Source organism: Papio anubis, chromosome 17 (genome assembly GCF_008728515.1).
Source record: "Papio anubis isolate 15944 chromosome 17, Panubis1.0, whole genome shotgun sequence".
NCBI lineage: Eukaryota > Metazoa > Chordata > Mammalia > Primates > Cercopithecidae > Papio > Papio anubis.
The window spans coordinates 9,017,236-9,037,380 of record NC_044992.1 but is presented as its reverse complement, the minus strand read 5'-3'; the positions used below and the strand labels follow the sequence as shown (position 1 = coordinate 9,037,380).

General features: G+C 44.0%; 1 protein-coding gene across 6 annotated transcripts in view; it reads left to right on the top strand.

The window, feature by feature from the left end:
* The window catches only part of STX8 (syntaxin 8), a 330,836-nt gene that overhangs the window by 77,584 nt on the left and 233,107 nt on the right, over positions 1–20,145 (top strand). For 5 of the 6 annotated variants that reach the window (XR_002517971.1, XR_002517972.1, XM_017950346.2 and 2 more), the window contains exon 6: positions 5,083–5,175. Coding sequence is in view for 4 of the 6 variants with exons in the window: in XM_017950346.2 (XP_017805835.1) it covers positions 5,083–5,175 (93 nt within the window). In the remaining 2 variants the exon portion in view is untranslated. Of the gene's footprint in view, positions 1–5,082; positions 5,176–6,405; positions 7,550–20,145 lie in introns of those variants that run through there. The other variant, XM_021928733.2, reaches the window with a different exon arrangement.

Below are 20,145 nucleotides of genomic sequence, written 5' to 3'. Positions count from 1 at the left end.
AGCCTCAGTGATTTTCAACTTATAGCCCATCTGTTCACATGTATATACCATCCAGTAACCTACCCATCCTACCCGGCCCCTAGGTTATTTTGGAAGCAAATCCCAGACATCGTATCATTTCATCAGTGGATATTCGAGAATATATGTCTAAAATATGTTTGGAAAACTATAGTCACATGCCATTGTCACCCTTAAGAAGTTAACAGTATTTCCTGAATCTAATCAAACACTCAGCGTCCAGGTTTCCCTGATCGTGCTGTGATGTTTTCTTTTAGATAGTTCAATTCAGGATCTAAATATGGCCCATACATTGCAACTAGTTATGTCTCTTAAATTGCTTTAATATATAGGTTCTTTTTCCAACTCTTCTTTTTCCTTCTGCGCAGTTTCTTCTTTGAAGCTGCCTTTGCCCTTTAGTTTCCCACAGTCCAGATCCTGCATTTCTGAACGTCTACAGATGGGAAGTATCCAAACACCTAATAATTTCAAAGAGATTTTTTTAAAAAAGATTGTATTGGTTTTCTATTGCTGCTTTAATAAATTAGCACAAACTTAGTGATTTAAAACCCATTTATGATCTTACAGTTCTGTAGGTGAGAAGTCCAATGCGGGTCCCACAGGGCTCAGATCAAGCTGTTAGCTTGATTCCTTTCTGGAAGCTCATTCTGGAGAATTCATTCCCTTTGTCTAGCTTCTAGAGGCCTCCCACATTCCTTCTTCCATCTTCAAAGCCAGCGAGTTATCTCTCTCTGACCCTTCTTCATACTGTCTCTGACAGCAGCCGGGAAAGGTTCTCTGCTTTTCAGGACTCATGTGATTATACTGGGTCCACCTGGATGATGCCGGCTACTCCCCCACCTCAGATTCTTTAACCTTAATTACATCTGCGAAGTCCCTTTTTTCATGTGAGGGACATATTCATAGGATCCAGGGATTAGGATGTGGACATCTTAGACATGGGGGATATTATTCTATCTGTAACAATGATCCATCATTTTTAAAAATTCAAATCATTGTAAGATAGAATAGTGACTAATAGAGTATCCTCTTGTGATATCATAGTGACTTGGATTATGTGAAAGAGTAGGGCAGATTTTAGCAGTTATGACATGATGGTAATTTTATTGGTAAGAAACTACATGGTGGTCGGGCGTGATGGCTCATACCTGTAATCCCAGCACTTTGGGAGGCCGAGGCGGGTGGATCACCTGAGGTCAGGAGTTCGAGACCAGCCTGGCCAACATGACAAAACCTCGTCTCTACTAAAAATACAAAAAAACTAGCTGGGCGAGGTGGCGGGCGCCTGTAGTCCCAGCTACTCGGGAGGCTGAGGCAGGAGAATGGCGTAAACCCGGGAGGCGGAGCTTGCAGTGAGCTGAGATCCGGCCACTGCACTCCAGCCTGGGCGACAGAGCCAGACTCAGTCTCAAAAAAAAAAAAAAAAAAAAAAGAGTGCAATTAGTGTATTTTTCATTCATAATCTATGTCTCTACTAAATAAAGCAATTTTAGGAGTTTAATGACTCTTTTCCTAATGGAAACTGGAAGAATCTCCTTTCCCCTTTTTAAATGGTTTTATCTTTTAATCCACATTGACACTTGACCCTCAGTCCTATATATATAGATTATTCATCAGATGCATTTAGAATTTTACTATAACATCAGTCATCCTATAGGAGCACTTGGTTGAGGATGGATTTATCTTGGAGGCCATCCAAGAGGTTGTTATTAAAGACCAAGAGGACCTCATTATAAAGTGATTTTACTATAAAATGGTCCTTTTGAATGATCCCTAAAGACGGCAGGTTATTTGTATAGTTAAAAAAAAGTTCAGAGTGTCAAACAATGTCACGAAGGGGTTCTTACCTCACACCGTTAGTTTAAATAAATTCCAGATGAATTAAAGAGCTAAGTTTAATGGTTTAATTCCATAAAAAGACTTGGAAAAAAATATAAGTAAATGTTAATGCGACCTTGAGTAAGACCTTTGTGATTTCTGCTTTTGTAGATATGCCTTTATGTGAAACAGTCATTTCAAAAACCCTGTAGACAAATGAAGCTGCGAGGGGTATAATGTTACCTTCATGTGGCGTGTTGCGTGGTGAACAAGAGTCATTACACTCAGCGTCACAGTGTTCTCAAAGCACCTGAAATTAGAAGAAGAAAAGTTTTACAAAGAGATGACCGAGACCCTCAGTTAAAAAAATACATATTAAATTTTAAAGAAAAGATCTTGAATGACTTGAGTTAAACTCACCTTTTTCTTTAAATTTCCAAAAACTCACTTTGCTCTTTAAATTTGCAAAAAGTTTCAAAGCAATACATTTTCATTTTTAAAACAAAAGCTGTTTTACTATATTTTGTTTTGTATCTTTTTTTTTTTTTTTTCTCTTGAGAAAGGGTCGCACTCTGTTACCCAGGCTGGAGTGCAGTGGCGCGATCTCAGCTCACTGTGACCTCTACCTCCCATGCTCAAGTGATCCATCCTTCTCTGAGTAGCTGGGACTATAGGCATGCGTCACCACACCCAGATAATTTTTGTATTTTCAGTAGAGATGGACATTGTTGCCCAGTCTGGTCTCAAACTCCTGGGCTCAAGTGATCTGCCCGCTTCAGCCCCCTAAAGTGCTGGGATTGCAGGCGTGAGCCATTGCGCCCAGCTTCCTGCTTTTCTACTTAAGAACATATGAACTTCTTTCAACATCAAAATATATATAAATGATGTGATTTTCAATGGCTGTATAGTGTTTTACTATATGGATATACTATAAAATTTTAAACAAATCTCTGTTGGGCATTTAGGTACTTTCTAATTTTTCACTGTTGTAAACGTATCACTCTGGGTCTGATCGGGAGAGAGAAACTTGACAGGGAAAGTTGAATGTAAATTGTTAACTATAACAGAGATTAGAGTAATGAGGTATTAGCTAACAAGAGGTCAGAATAACTCTGAAGAATACAGAACTAGCAGGGATAAGCTGCAGTCACCAAGTCTCAGGCTGAGACAGAGTGTCCAGGGAGGAGCCCCAGGCCCCCAGGGCTGAGAGAGGGCTCAGCTGAGGGTCCCTGAATTTCACGGAAGCCCCAGTGGTGCCCTGCTATCAGAACCTCCTGGAGATCTGCCCTCTGGGATGCTGGGGGCAACTCTTCATGGGGAAGAACCTCCATGGAGGCGCCTCTGTTATAAACCTGCCCCAGGAGGGTGTGTGCTGGGAGAAGCTGCTGGTTCTGGGTGTTGCTGTCCACTGTGCACTGAAGGGACCAGGCACTGAAGGAGCTGCAGTTGCTAAAGGAGCCTGCCAAGAGAGCAGGCTGGAGCCAGGAAGCAAAAACTCTGACAAAGGAAAAAAATCTTCAAGGGGCCTTGGTTCATTTTCTTTTTAAACATTTTTTTAAATTACTTTTATTTTTTATGTAGAGACAGAGCCCCCCTCTATCACCCAGGCTGGGGTGCAGTGGCGTGATCATGGCTTACTGCAGCCTCGAACTCCTGGATGATCAACCAGTCCTCTCACCTCAGCGTCCCAAGTAGCTGACACTACAAGTACATGCCGTCGTACCTGTCCAATTAATTAATTAATTTATTTATTTATTTATTTTTGAGATGGAGTCTCACTTACCTAGGCTGGAGTGCAGTGGTGCAATCTCAGCTCACCGCAAGCTCCGCCTCCCGGGTTCACACCATTCTTCTGCCTCAGCCTCCCCAGTATCTGGGACTACAGGCGCCCGCCACCAGGCCCGGCTAATTTTTTTTGTATTTTTAGTAGAGACAGGGTTTCACTGTGTTAGCCAGGATGGTCTCGATCTCCTGAGCTCATGATCTGCCTACCTCGGCCTCCCAAAGTGCTGGGATTACAGGCATGAGCCACCATGCCCAGCTGCCTGGCTAATTATTTTAAGAAAATTTTGTAGAGGTGAGGTCTTACTTTTGACCCAGGATGGTTTTGAACTCCTGGCTTCAAGTGAACCTCCTGCCTTGGCTTCCCAAAGTGTCTGGGATTACATGAGCCACTGTGCCCAGTTTGTTCCTTTTCATAGAACAGCCAAAAACAGTGAATTTGGAGCTGAGAGGCACTAAGTTGATACCTGGCACAGGAAACAAATGTTTCAGGGAATATCCTTGTATATCTATCACTGCATGCTATCTGAATGTTTTCTTACATACATTCCTAGACTTAGAATTGGCAGGTAAAAAGGTGGTCACAGTCTACACTTGAGAAATATGGCCATCAGTAAAACTTATTCACCTATTATGTAGTACTTGGGAGCTTGTAGATAGTCACAATTTAATTAAGCTTAGGTATTGTCATTCTTTCTAATCCTTATAAATCTGATAAGCCAAAGGAAGTTGTTTTTTGTTTTTTTAAAAAATTAGTAGCGATTTCAAAGCTTTTATTTGTTCATTTTCTTTTTTATTGTGAAGTTCTTGCCTGTATCCTCTGCTGATTAAAAAATTGGGATATGCTAGGCGCTGTGGCTCACGCCTGTAATCCCAGCACTTTGGGAGGCCGAGGCAGGTGGATCATGAGGTCAGGAGATTGAGACCACGGTGAAACCCCGTCTCTACTAAAAATACAAAAAAATTAGCCGGGCGTGGTGGCGGGTGCCTGTAGTCCCAGCTACTTGGGGAGCTGAGGCAGGAGAATGGTGTGAACCTGGGAGGCGGAGCTTGCAGTGAGCCGAGATCACGCCACTGCACTCCAGCCTGGGTGACAGAGACTCCGTCTCAAAAATAAATAAATAAATAATAAAAATAAATAAATAAATTGGGATATTTAGTCTTTTTCTTATTGATTTGTACATGCTCTTTATATATTAAGTGTCAGAAAGTTTAAATGTTCATGTTTCCAAATCTTACTTTGTTTTTCATATTTAAAAATCTTAATTCTTTTGGAAAGCAGTTTAGTTTAAGGTGTCAGGTAGGTGTTTAATTTTTAAATTTTGTTCAAATAATGTTAACTCTTTTATCTCTTTTCTCCTGACTGATTTATGTATTAAGTTGTGTTACATGCCTGGGTATACTTACGGATTTTAAGTTGTTTTCTTCTAGTTTCTAGTTAGTTGTTTTTCTTTTTTCTTTCAGAACAGGACGCAGGCCTTGATGCCCTTTCTTCCATCATAAGTCGCCAAAAACAAATGGGGCAGGAAATTGGGAATGAATTGGATGAACAAAATGGTAAGAATAAGTCTGAGATTGACCAGATTTTCCGTTGACATAAATGCTAAAGGCTTGAGCATTCGTTGACTGAATTTAATATTATACTCATTCATGTACATATTATACTCACATTCGTTGACTGAATTTAATATTATACTCATTCATGTACATATTACACTCACATGTATGATATGTGAGTACATATTATACTCACATGTATGATATGTGAGTACATATACTCACATGTATGATATGTGAGTACATATACTCACATGTATGATATGTGAGTACATATTATACTCACATGTATGATATGGGAGTACATATTATACTCACATGTATGATATGGGAGTACATATTATACTCGCATGTATGATATGGGAGTACATATTATACTCGCATGTATGATATGGGAGTACATATTATACTCGCATGTATGATATGGGAGTACATATTATACTCGCATGTATGATATGGGAGTGCATATACTCACATGTATGATATGGGAGTGCATATTATACTCACATGTATGATATGGGAGTGCATATTATACTCACATGTATGATATGGGCGTACATATACTCACATGTATGATATGGGAGTACATATTATACTCACATGTATGATATGTGAGTACATATTATACTCACATGTAAAGTGGTTTAATGTCAATGATTGTTACAGTTTAATGCATTGGAGTGGGGGTTGTGGCAGATTTAGATTATAGTTGTTAAATACTATGCAAAGAAATTTGGTGAAAAAGTTTTCCGTTCTCAGTAGCTACTTTTAACAATACTGTGTTTTATGATCCATTCATCCCAAGAGCTTTTCTTTCATGTGGCAGTGATATGCAATTGCTCAGCACTTTGTACACTGAGGCTGCATAGGCCTCATGTCATCCCCACACCCGGTGGGGTTTGCTCTTCTTCGATCCTGTGTACCAGGCTTCAGGGCAGAAAAGGGTTTAAATATCTTTGTTCAGTGTTTGATGTGACAAGTCTGGTTGGAAAAATCTGAATTTGCAAACTGCAAGCAGGATGGATTGGAGAGAGTTTAAGATGTGGAGGCATCTGCAAGGCTCTTGTGCTTGAGGAGGGCCTGGATAGGTTGTAGGAGTGGGAATGGGGAGGAAATATGGGTGCACGGGATTGCCAGTGATTTTACTGTTAGGGACGGAGTCAGGGAACTTGAGAGGAGACACTGGTTTGGGGGTGAGATGGTAAGTCCGATTTGCATGTGTCTAATTAGAGATGCCGGCGAGAGATCCGAGTGGAGGTGTCCGGTTGGCAGTGGGAGACGTACCAGAGCTCGGGGGAGGGCAGAGCCAAAGAGAAGAGATGGGAGCAGCTGCAGGGTAGAGGTGACGTGTGACAGCGTGGAGTCGTTGAGTGGCAATGAAGCTGGCATTTACGGAAAGCCTCCACTATGTGCTAAGCCCTTTCATCTGTGTCATTTCATTTAATCTCCATACAACATCACGAAGGCGGTACCCTCCTCATGTGTGAGAGGCAAAACTCAGAGTGGCTTTGGGCCCCCTGAGGCCACATCATTTGTGAGTGACAGAGCTAAACTCCAGCTCACGTCTTCTGATTCTAACGTGACTGCTTTTGCTGCTAAACCAGCTTCCTCTCTAAAGAAGACAAAGTAGGAAGAGAAAAAGAAAAGGTAAAAGATTCCATCTAAGGTTTTAGCTTTTAGTAATACTACCATGATGGAATGGCTTTCAAGAAAGGTTATCAGGTGGGCGCAGTGGCTCATGCTTGTAATTCCAACACTTTGGGAGACCAAGGCAGGTGGATCACAAGATCAGGAGTTCGAGACCAGCCTGGCCAACACGGTGAAACCCCATCTCTATTAAAAATACGAAAAATTAGCTGGGTGTGGTGGTGTGCGCCTGTAATCCCAGCTACTCGGGAGGCTGAGGCAGGAGAATTGCTAGAACCCAGGACGTGGAGGTTGTGGTGAGCCGAGATTGCACCATTGCACTCCTGCCTGGGTGACAGAGCAAGACTCCATCTCAAAGAGAAGTTATCATCATGTATGAGCAAGCATCGAAGCCCTGGGGATAGATGAACACCCGCTCTGAGGAGAGGGCTGCACTTCTCAGAATCCTACAGCAGGCACTTCTGTTCTCCATCCTTAGGAAGAATACGTTAATTTATTCCCACAGTGCTGTTCCATTTATCGGTCATAAATCAATTCCATCTGTTTATCATGTCATAAATAAATGGGTTACTAAACCTAATGGAGAAGCCTTCTCTCTTTACAATTCTAATAGTTTCAGCACAGAGAGGACAGCTTAGTTCTTGTCCTGATGGTACCAACATGAACAGGCCAATTTATGTATTTGCATATAATTCAGTTATTGGTCAGTTCCTTAAGTGAAAGAAAAAGAAAGTAAGCTTTATAGGCCGCGCACAGTGGCTCATTCCTGTAATGCCAGCACTTTAGGAGGCCGAGGCGGGTGGATCACGAGTTCAGGAGTTTGAGAGCAGCCTGGCCAACATGTGAAACCCCGTCTCTACTAAAGATACCAAAAAATTAGCCGGGCATGGTGGCGTGTGCTTGTAATCCCCGTTACTCGGGAGGCTGAGGCAGGAGAATTGCTTGAACCCGAAAGGCAGAGGTTGCAGTGAGCCGAGATCATGCTACTGCGCTCCAGCCTGGGCAAAAGACTCCATTTCAAAAAAAAAATAAAGGAAAGTAAGCTTTATAGAAAATCTGCCTATCTGATATGCAATTGTTCCTCATCCCAAGGAAATTAAGCCTATTCAGTGGGTGAGACTAGAAAGGTCTCTGGCCACCAAATTGATGATCATGTATTGTGATATACGTGCAGGTAAGCTGCAGTGCCTGTGGGTGGATGGCTAACAAGTGATGGTGCATAATTTGATGGGATGATTTACTAAGTTCCCAGATGAAAGCACTGTTTCTTTGTCCAGCACAAGGCAATCACGCCACATGTCTTATCTTGTCTTTCCTCTGGTTTAGTCATTATCATACTTTGCTGCACATTAGAATCATCTGGGGTGCTTTTAAAACTCTGAGAGACCAGGCCATACCTGTGTTAGTTTTTTATTGTTGTTGTTGTTTTCATTTTTTAAATTTGATTTGTAAAATTAGCTTCCTCAGGTTGAAGTATGTTAGTTTCCTATTGCTGTTGTAACAAATTACCACCAGTTTTGTGGCTTAAAACTGTTTTAATTTAATTTAATTTGGCACTAACTGTTTTGATTTAATTTAATGTAACTTAATTTAGAGCTAAGTAATTAAACATGAGGCCAAAGTACGTAAGAAAGTGGCAGTCTTTTATTGCAAATATGCACACACTCTCGGACGAGGTTCTCTGGTCCTCAGGTGTGGGGGGCCAGGGAAGTCGCGCCGGTGCTCTCGGGTGATGTTCTCCGGTCCACAAATGCGGGGGCCGAAGAAGTCACACCGGCGCTTACCGGCGGCGGACTTTTATGCCTGGGAGCTGGAAGGGGAGTTCGGGCGTGTGTGTAGGAGTGGCTTCTTGAATTTCGGTGTCCTCGGCTTGACGTCATTCGGCGCATGCTCAGTTGATTTGGTTCTTTCCCCTGGCGCGGGAAAATCTGTGAAGAAGAACCCGGAAACAACAGGGACTGCTCCATCTTGTTCACCTTCCTCCATCTTGTCCCTTTTCCTTCACCCAAACAAAAACAATGCAAGGCTGGGTGCAGTGGCTCGCGCCTGTAATCCCAGCACTTTGGGAGGCCGAGGTGGGTGGATCATTTGAGGTCAGGAGTTTGAGACCAGCCTAGCCAACGTGGTGAAACCCCACCTCTACTAAACATACAAAAATTAGCCGGGTGTGGTGGCGGGTGCCTGTAGTCCCAGCTACTCGGGTGGCTGAGGCAGGAGAATCACTTGAACCCAGGAGGCAGAGGTTGCAGTGAGCTGAGATCACACCACTGCACTCCACCTTGGGTGACTGAGTGAGACTCTGTCTCACCACACACACACACACACACACACACACACTCTCACGCTGTTAATGTCTTACAGTTCTGTGGGCCAGAAGTTTGATGTGAGTCACACTGGGCTAAAACTAAGGCATGGGCAGGGTGGCTGTTCCTTCTGGACGATGTAGGGGAGAATTCGTGTCTTTGATTTTCCATCTTTGAGAGGTCCAGCCACATGCCTTGGCCCATGACCTCTTCCTCCGTCTTCAAAGACAACAATAGGTTGAGTCCTTCTCATATGGCATCACTTCTACCTCTGACTGCTGCCTCCCTCTTTTACTTTTAAGGACCCATGTGATGGCATTGGGCCCACCCAGATAATCCAGGATCACTTCCCCATTTTGAGGTCAGCTGATGAGCACCCCATATTCCATCTACAAGCTTAATGGCTCCTTTGCCATTTAACCTAACATATTCACAGACACCAGGGACTACGATCTGGACATCTTTAGAGAGCCATTGTTCTGTCTACCACAGTAATTTTTTTTTTTTAAGACGGAGTTTCGCCCTTGTTGCCCAGGCTGGAGTGCAGTGGTGTGATCTCAGCTCATTGCAACCTCCACCTCCCGGGTTCAAGCGATTTTCCTGACTCAGCCTCCTAAGTAGCTGGGATTAGAAGCGCCCGCCACGACGCCCGGCTAATTTTGTATTTTTAGTAGTGACGAGGTTTCATCCTGTTGGCCAGGCTGTTTTCAAACTCCTGACCTCAGGTGATCCACCCGTCTCAGCCTCCCTAAATGCTGGGATTACAGGCATGAGCCACTGCACCCAGCCTACCACAGTAATTTATACCAAGTGAATCACAACCTCCAGGGTGGGGCCCAAGCATCAGTAGTTTTTGAAGCTTCCCAGATGATTTCAAGGTGCTGCCAAATTTGAGAACCAGTGCCCTTGTTGAATATGCGGAGAATGTATTTAGTGCTGTACTTTGTATTGGTTCTCATACGCTCACATTACAGATCGAAACCCCCCACATGCACAGAAGCACATCCACATGGTGACATGTATATACACAGCATCACAGTCACCATCAGAGGTCCTTCGACTCACACATTTTGCCCCCATCCCTTTTGCTGCTTCCTCCACGCCTCCCCTATCCTCATCTCCATTTCATACCCGGATGGCTACATGTGTACATATACACATAGGAGGTATTTTTCCATTCGTTGCCAATGCAAACTTGGTTTCCTCTGCGGTGGCCTCCCGGAGAGAAGGCAGCTATGCTGGTGGTTTGCTAATGTGCACATTCGCTCCTCGGAGATAGGGCAGAGTCAGCCATTTTCTGTCACAGGAACAGAGACTCACTGAGGATAAAAAACTCTATCCCTGCCAGGACCATCATCAGCTTTTATTCCTTTTGTTAGAGTGAAAAAAAGGCCGTGATAGCTGTAGGTGTTAAGAATGGGGTTGCAGCCCCGTCTGGAGTTTTATGGTGACCTGAGCGATAGGGAGTCAGGGGGCTGGAAAAGGGCAGCACATTGACTGCAGATATCTGCATGTGATTGACCGGCCTGCTGAATTATTCTCTTGGTTTTCATTAAATGAGGAAAACAATAGGCTAGGTCATTTTGGAATCAAGTCTCGAAATCTTACTAACAAAATACGTTGTACTTAGAGCATAACCACAAAGCTGAAAGGTTGAATTATCTTCAGTTTTGGAATTCAGTTTCTAATCTTCTCATAGAGAATTAAAAAGGGCCCGACCAACCCCAGTAATTACCCTGTTCCTCTGCCAGTGACCAAGCCAAGCGAGGAAACGGATCAGCAGTTAAGTGAAAATCCCAGTGATGACAGACCCTAATGGCCACTGACTAGGGGCGTGGCGAGTGGAGCGCTGAGTGGATGACGTCCCCTCTTGCAGCCACAAATTCTAGTGCTCTTCAGTTCCAGGTGGCCTCTATGGGTGGGAGGGCACACAGGGCTCATGACTGACCACCCAGCACTGCTCCAGAGCCCAGAGTTGTGGTTCTGGTCTCACTCTGTTGCCCAGGCTGGAGTGTAGTGGTACAGTCACGGCTCACTGCATCCTCTGTCTCCCAGGCTCAAGTGATCCTCCCACCTCAGCCTCCTGAGTATCTGGGACTACAGGCCTGCACCACAGCACCTGGCTAATTTCAACTTATTTTTTATAGAGATGGGGGTCCAGTGCCCCTGTGTTGCCCAGGGTGGTCTTGAGTTCCTGAGCTCAAGCAATCCTCCCACCTCAGCCTCCCGCAGTATCGGGACTGTAGGCTTGAGCCACCACCCCCAGCAGAGCTTCTTAAAAAGAACACTAAGACAAGAAAATGAACAGAACTGGTGTTCTGAGACCTTTTGGTCTGAGCCACCGCAAAGAATCACGCCACAGAGAATCACAGAGGCACGATCTGATGGATGACGTCGCACCAAGAACAAATCTCTGTTGGTGCGTGCAGGTCTTCGCCATCCTTTTGATGCCCAAATATCCCAAATTGGCCAATCCTTTGGGATGTTTCCCTGACAATCTATGAGCAATTCCTCGCTTTCTGGAAGCATAAAATGTCCCAAGCTCTCCTTTTTTCTCTATCCTATCCCTGGAATCTGCTGTTCCTTCAAGGATCCCTGGTTCCTTTTATTGGGAAATGCTGTTTGGAATCTAAGATCTCGGTGCATACTGTACTATACCCATTGCCACTGGGGTCTTGTTCCTTTTAGGCCCTTCATTATCATTATTCTTGACCTTGTATAGGTGACTTATTTCCTTCTCTCTGGAACATGTTAGGATCTTTTATTTATGAGCATGCCTCAAAGCAGGTATATTTTCATTCATTGTGTTGGACACTTGACACCCCTTACAATCTAGAGATTCCATTCTGAGAAATTCTTTTGTCATTCCCTCCCTTCTGTTTTTCTGTATTTTCTCTTGCTGCAACTCCTACTGGTCAGATTTAGAACTCCTGGATCAAGCCTCTAAGTTGCCTATTTTTTGTCTCTGAGTTACTATGTAGTTTTTTTTTGAGACAGAGTTTCACTCTTGTTGCTCAGGCTGCAGTGCAATGGCACCATCTTGGCTCATCGCAACCTCTACCTCCCGGGTTCAAGTGATTCTCCTGCCTCAGCCTCCCGAGTAGCTGGGATTACAGGCGTGCGCCACCACGCCTGACTCATTTTGTATTTTTAGTAGAGACGGAGTTTCTTCATGTTGGTCAGGCTGATCTCAATCTCCTGACCTCAGGTGATCCGCCCGCCTCAGCCTCCCAAAGTGCTGGGATTACAGGCGTGAGCCACCGCGCCTGACCCACTATCTGGTTTACTCATTGTTCTCCTTTCTAATTTGAACAACAGCAGGCCTACATTTTTTACTGAGAGTTATTTCTATTCTATTTATGAAGCAGAATACGTATATGCATATATGTAATAGAAGCCAGGCCCAATGCTCCCCTCTCCATGAATGCCTTCTCTGTCTGCCCAGTTACTTGTTCCTCATGAGGTGAGTCACCCAGTCCTGTTGGCTGTGCTTGCTGTATATCACCAGAATCTGTTCATACTGGTTCCTCATCACCCCTGTCGTCTGGGTCACTGTCATCCTTTAGCTAGATTACTGCAGTAGCCTGCTACCTTGCCTCGTGTCTTACTTCCTTCTCAGCCTTTCTCTGCCTTGTATCAGAGTGTTGTCTTCAGAACACAGATCTTATTACGTTATTAGATTTTTTTCTAAGAGACAGGGCCTTGCCATGTTGCCCAGGCTGGACTTGAATTCCTGGGCTTAAGCAATCTTCCTGCTTCAGCCTCCCCGGTAGCCGGGACCACAGGCATGTGCCACCACACCCAGCTACATTATTAATTTTAAGTTGGTCTCCCAATGTCTTCCTGATAAAGTCCTGACTGGTTCTTAGTGGTCTAGTCATTGCATTCCCTGTCACTGGAATTATACACCCCACCATATTGACCCACTTCATCAGTTGCACCGGAATGCTAGGCCTGGCCTCTGATACTTTCTTTTTTTTTTTTTTTTTTTTGAGACAGAATCTCATTTGGTTGCTCAGGCTGGAGTGCAGCATCTCGGCCTCACTAAAACCTCCTCCACCTCTCAGGTTCTGCATTCTATGCCTCAGCCTCCCAGATGGGATCAGTACCACCACCACCAGCTTATTTTTTGTATTTTTAGTAGAGACAGGATTTCACCATGTTGCCCAGGCTGGTCCCAAACTCCTGAGCTCAGGCAGTCTACCACCTTGGCCTCCCAAAGTGTTAGGATTACATGGAGCCAAATGCCTGACCCCTCTGATGCTTTCTACAGCTTTTCCCCAGTGCCTGAACACCTTCCATTCGGCCAACCATTATTCTCCTTTGTTTTCTTCAATTCTCATATCTTTAGAGCGAAGCATTGTCTTTATATTTTAGCTTAAGGTATCATTTTCTAAGAATTTCTTCTCGCGTCTCCCCAGAACTCTGTATTTCTCAGTCATAGCATCCCTCGCTCACTGATTGACATTTATTTGTCTGTGTTCTCCACTGCACTGGAAGCCCCTTGAAGGGAGGCACTCTATCCTATTCATTGTTAGATCTCTAGTGCTAACTCACGTGGCAAATAGTGCTTGATGATATTTGTTAAATTAATGAATATGTATAAGGCTTCAGAAACTGTTATTTTACATGTTTTTCCAGAAATCAGGATCACCATAGCTACCTAAAGTGAACATGTAGAAAGTGTTTACTAACATGGTTGCTAAATTGCATTAAAGCATTTTGTTTGTTTGGCATTGATGAAGATGAGACTATTGCTCATGAAATAGCGATTCAGCCCCACTATAGAAACTGGCAGACATAGGGCGATACCTTACCAAAGGGGGCCAGTCTCTTATTTTTGCCTAAAAGTACTTGCCATTCCCACTCTGCCTGTGCCCAAGATGCTGGATTATTGAGATCTTACAGTGTAGGCACCACGGGCCAGGCGGGCATCTCCTGTCTACTTTGTGTGCCACATCGGGAACCAGAGTGACCAGGAAAACCACTTGTCTCTATAGCGTCAGTCCTGGAATTGAGGAGACCAGCGTGTCCTTTGAACGTGCTAGAAAATATGACTGTGCTCCTCAAAGGATAAAATACGACTGTGCGCCTCCAAAAAAGGATCAGATAAAGCTTCCGCATAGACATCAGTGAATTACCGTGGTAAGGGGCTGTTAGAACTGCTCAGCTGAATTTTTATGTTGAAAATTAGAAGAAGAGCGTGGTAGGCTGAATAATGACCCCCAAAGATATCCTAGTCCCGATGCCTGGAATCTGTGAATGTTGCCTTATATGGCCAAAGAGACTTTGCAGATAGATGGGCAGAGTTCAGGTTGCCGTGATGGATAGATTATCCCGGGTTATCCCAGTGAACCCTAAGTGCGATCCCAAATGTCCTCACAAAGGGGAGACAGAGGGAGTTTCACACGGAAGAATCAGGCAGTGCAGTGACTGAAGCAGGATGCTACGCTGCTGACTCTGAACACTGTCCTTTAAAGGAAATATGGAATGATTTGAAGTGGAGGGAGTTCCTGTGACTGCTTGGCAGGTGGAACGTGAGCAGGGAGACACCGTCGTCCACAGCCCAGAGCTGTAACCCAGAAGAGCTATGCTGAGGACTTTGAGTGCATTTCCTGGTGGCATGAGGCACTTCATGGGTCAAGCAGGCTTTTAGAAATTGGCATAGGAGGCCGGGCGCAGTGGCTCACGCCTGTAATCCCAGCACTTTGGGAGGCCAAGGCAGGCAGTGAGGTGAGGAAATTGAGACCATCCTGGCTAACACAGTGAAACCCGTCTGTACTAAAAATACAAAAAATTAGCCAGGCGTAGTGGCTGGCGCCTGTAGTCCCAACTACTCAGGAGGCTGAGGCAGGGGAATGGCGTGAACCCGGGAGGCAGAGCTTACAGTGAGCTGAGATCATGCCACTGCACTCCAGCCTGGGTGACAGAGTGAGACACTGTCTCCAAAAAAAAAAAAAGGAAAAAGAAATTGGCATAGGAACCTAACACCTGCCCCCTCCAAATGTGGAGTATAGACAGACATTGATGTCAGGTGAGGAAATGGTTTTCTCTAACGTGGCTGTGTTGGTCTGAATTCAGGTTTTCTTTATTGAGGTTTCATTCAGTGGACTTTGGCTGGCTGCTAGGATTCATGGAGTGGCTTCTCAAGTCTGCATTTCATTCACAAATAAACTTGCAAATTGCTTTGTCTCAGAGAATTTTGGACTGGAATGAGTTTATGAGGTCATCCTTCTCCCCTACCCCATGCCATCTTTCCATCCTTTGGAAGGACTCCCATTTAGTGATCTGTGACCTAGAGAGTCACCTGTACTTTCTAAGATCTTCCCGGAAGTTGATGTGCAAAGTCAGCAGCAGTGGCAGCAGCTCACCTTTCTCCTGTCCACATTTGTACACATATGTTTGAACGTTTTACTGACTAGCTCCGTAGCTATCCTTTTTCTAGATTAAATAAACTTTTTCTTTTCCTAATAAGAAAAAGCTTTAATAAACATAGTAAGGTATTTTTCCTAAATCCAAAATAACATATTTGCTTCCTCAGTACATTCTCCAAATTGTTTATTCGCTAAACAAATATTGAATGCCCATTATGTGCTAAGCACTGTGCCAGAATCCACATATACAGCCGTGGCAACAGACATGGCTCCTTCTCCTCCTGGAGTTTCTGTTCTCATCAGGGAGGCAGCTGCTGGACAGATACTGCACAGATACACAGTTAGAGACGGTGGTAACACAGGGACCTATTCGAATGTGGAACAGGAGAACTGGCATAGTTTGAGGGTTAGAAAAGCCTTTCCTGGAAAAATGATATTTTGTTTTTTTCTTTTTTTTTTTTTTTTTGAGACGGAGTCTCTATCGCCCAGGCTGGGAGTGCAGTGGCCGGATTCAGCTCACTGCAAGCCTCGCCTCCTGGGTTCACACACTATTCTCCTGCCTCAGCCTCCCGAGTAGCTGACTACAGGCTCGCCACCTCGGCTCAAGCGATTTTTGGTATTTTTTAGTAGAGAGACGGGGTTTCACTGTGTTAGCCAGGACACCGGATCTCCTGACCTCGTGATCCGGGCCTGCCTCGGCCTCCCAAAGTGCTGGGATTACATGTTGAGCCACCACACTCGCCTGGGAAAATGATATTTGAACAGATTGAAAAGGATAAACAGGAGTTACCTGTATGAAAAGCAAAGGGAAGACCCTTGCAAATAGAGGGAAGGGCATAGGTGAAGGCCCTTTACGCAAAGGAGCATAACATGGTTGAGAACCTTGAGAGAAGGCCAGTCAGTCAGTGTACCCAGGGTCTGGAAAGCAAGGCCAGGAGAGGGGCCAGGACAGCTGGCAGGAGGCGGGGATCAGGGCTTGTGGTATCGGCATGACCATCACTCTGTGCTACAAAGTAGAGTCAGTGGTTTCAATGTAAAATTACTTAATTTGCTACTTATCGATTCTGCAATTTTGTCTCTATAATTTACTGAAAATCAGGGAGACATAAAATTCTCCCATGCATATGATTTATATATATATAATTTATAACATATATCTATACTTAAATTTAAAATATATGAATATATACTTAATATATATTTGTATATATAATACATGTATATTATGCATACTTTATCTATAACATACATTCCCAGGCTGGAGTGCAGTGGCACGATCTCGGCTCACTGCAACCTCTGCTTCCTGGGTTCAAGCAATTCTCCTACCTCAGCCTCCCAAGTAGCTGGGATCACAGGCGTGTGCCAACATGCCCAGCTAATTTTTGTATTTTTAGCAGAGACGGGTTTTCACCGTGTTGGCCAGGCTGGTCTCGAACTCCTGACCTCAGGTGATCCACCCACCTCGGCCTCCCAAAGGGCTGGGATTACAGGTGTGAGCCACCATGCCTGGCCCTATATACAGTATAGTATATATTAAGTATATTTATTTTTTCATTGTCCCACAGCTGATAGCGTATCTAAACTGAAAGAGTTCAGCCACTTTTGGGGAGAAGAAATAGCCATATTGGCAAGGGGGCATTTATCTGTTCAACAGGTGTTTACCAAGTACCAGCTGCATGTGTGGCTGGCCCCCTAGATAGTGAAAAACAGCAATAACAACTAAAAGTCCCTTCCTTTATCATTCCTACAATCTAGTGTGGGGAGGGAGACATTAAACAAATACATCTCAAAATAAGGCATTTTGTCAGATTTTATTAAGTACTGTCAAGGAAAAGGACAGGAGGCTGTGGAAGGGATGGTGAGGAAGAGGTGGCTGCGGCTTCAGTAATGGGCCGAAGGGAGCTGACGACGAGGTGGCCAGGGAAGAGTTGCAGGGAAAAAGGGGGATATCTCCTGTGAGATCTCAGAGGCTACAGAGAACTTTGCAAGCTGGAGAAATCAAAAGGCTTTCTATTTCTGTATAAATGTATAATGTGGCTGGAAAACAGCAAGTCACAAGGATCATGTATGCAGATGAAGTTGTGGAGGAGTCATGAGCCAGGGCGTGGAGGGCTTTGCAGTGTGAAAACCTCACAGGCCCTGAAAACGATGAGGGATTTACATCCTAGGAAAGACTTTTTTTTTTTTTTTTTTTTTTTTTAAGTCAAAATCAGTATTTCTCAGTCAGCATTACATTTATGCGAATAGTAATTTAGAACAGGAGTAGGGCTCCATGCTAATTTATACTGTTTCTCCTTTTCATGTATGCAAAGGACTGTAAGTCGGCCTTCAAATAGCATTTCTGGGCTGGGTGCAGTCGCTTGAGCCTGTAATCCCAGCACTTTGGGAGGCCAAGGAGGGCGGATCACCTGAGGTCAGGAGTTCGAGACCAGCCTGACCAACATGGCAAAACCGCGTCTCTACTAAAAATACATAAATTAGCTGGGTGTGATGGCACGCACCTGTAATCCCAGCTACTTGGGAGACTGAGGTCGGAGAATCGCGTGAACCTGGGAAGCAGAGGTTGCAGTGAGGCGAGATTGCGCCACTGCACTCCAGCCCGGGAGGCAGAGCGAGACTCCATCTCAAAAAAAAAAAAAAAAAAAAGCACTTCTGCGTTCTACAAATATGGATATTTGGTGATTTTATTATCATTAATTTCCTTATATTTTATAATTGCCATTGATTTTTTTTTCTTTAATCCATTGTTTCTAAATTTCCAAACTTGCATTTTAAACCATCTTCTTCTTCTTGATTTTCTCATTCAATTGCATGGGGATGGGAGAATTATGTTTTGCATGATACCAGTTCTTTTGAACTTGTTAAGGTCTTCTCTGAGGCTTAGAAACAGCTCCAAGTTTGTAACTGCTCAATGTGGGCTTAAGAGAATGTGTGTCTCTAGTCTGGAGGAGACAGGGTTTTACATACATTTATTAGGTCAGGCTTGTTCATTATGTTGTTTACATCTTGCATATCTTTGCTACCCCTATGCGTCCTCTATCAGCGTCTGAAAGAGATGTGATAGAGCCGGGCGGGGTGGCTCACGCCTGTAATCCCAAGACTTTGGGAGGCCGAGGTAGGTGGATCACAAGGTCAGGAGATCAAGACCATCCCAGTTATCATGGTGAAACCCCGTCTCTACTAAAAATACAAAAAATTAGCTGGGCGTGGTGGCGGGCGCCTGTAGTCCCAGCTACTCGGGAGGCTGAGGCAGGAGAATGGCACTGACCCGGGAGGCAGAGCTTGCAGTGAGCCGAGATTGCGCCACTGCACTCCAGCCTGGGTGACAGAAAAAAAAAAGAGATGTGATAAAATCTCCTTCAAAGTTTGTGAATTTACCAATTGTTCCATATAATTGGGTCAATTTTTTTTTATAAAATACAAGGAAACGTTATTAGGTACATGTGTGTCCACAATTATTTTAGTTTTGGTGGTTATATTTTTTTAACATCCTGGAAATATCTCTCTCTGATGCATCTCACCTTTAGGCCTATTGATCTGATCTGATACTAATTTTACAACATAGGCTTTCGTTTGGTTACTCTTTACCTAATAATTATCAAACTTTGTGGTCTAGGCCCTTTATATTCTTTTTTTTTTTTTTTTTGCTTTTGAGACAGAGTCTTACTCTGTCACCCAAGCTGGAGTGCAGTGGCATGATCTCGGCTCACTGCAACTTCCATCTCCTGAGTTCAAGTGATTCTCTTGCCTCGGCCTCCCAAGTCACTGGTATTACAGGCGTGCACCTCCACATCCTGCTAAGTTTTGTATTTTCAGTAGAGACGGGGTTTGGCCATGTTGCCCAGGCTGGTCTCAAACTCCTGGCCTCAAGTGGTCTGCCCACCTTGGCCTCCCAAAGTGCTGGGATTATAGGCGTGAGCCACCATGCCTGGCAGGCCCTTTATATTCTTAAAAATTGTTGAATTCCTAAGAGCTTTTGTTTATGTGGGTTATATCTGTTGATATAATGCCCTTAGAAATTAAAAGAGACATTTTAAAGTATTTATTTACTTTGAAATAACAGTAAATAATCCATTATATGTTAACATAATTTTTATGAAAAATAGCAATATCTTCCAAAATAAAAAAGAGGAGTCAAATCACATTATATTTTTACAAATATCTTTTATGTCTGACTTTATGAAAGATAGCTAGATTCTCATTTTTGCTCCTGTATTCTATCTGTTGCAATATGTTGTTTTGGTTGATGTATATGAAATACATGTTACACACAAATGTAGTTGAAAAAAGCAGGAGTTTTTTTTTTTTTTTTGAGACAAAGTCTTGCTCTGTTGCCCAGGCTAGAGTTCAGTTCAGTGGTGATCTCAGCTCACTGCCAGCTCCGCTTCCCGGGTTCACACCATTCTCCTGCCTCAGCCTCCCGAGTAGCTGGGACTACAGGCGCCCGCCACAAACTCCCAGGATGGTCTCGATCTTCTGACCTCGTGACCCGCCCGCCTCGGCCTCCCAAAGTGCTGGGATTACAGGTGTGAGCCACTGTGCCCGGCCAAAGCAGGAGTACTTTAATAACCTTTCTGGATATTGTAGATATTCTTCTTTGATACTGCACCAGAATTTGACAAGTAGTAATTTCTTGAAGTTTAGTC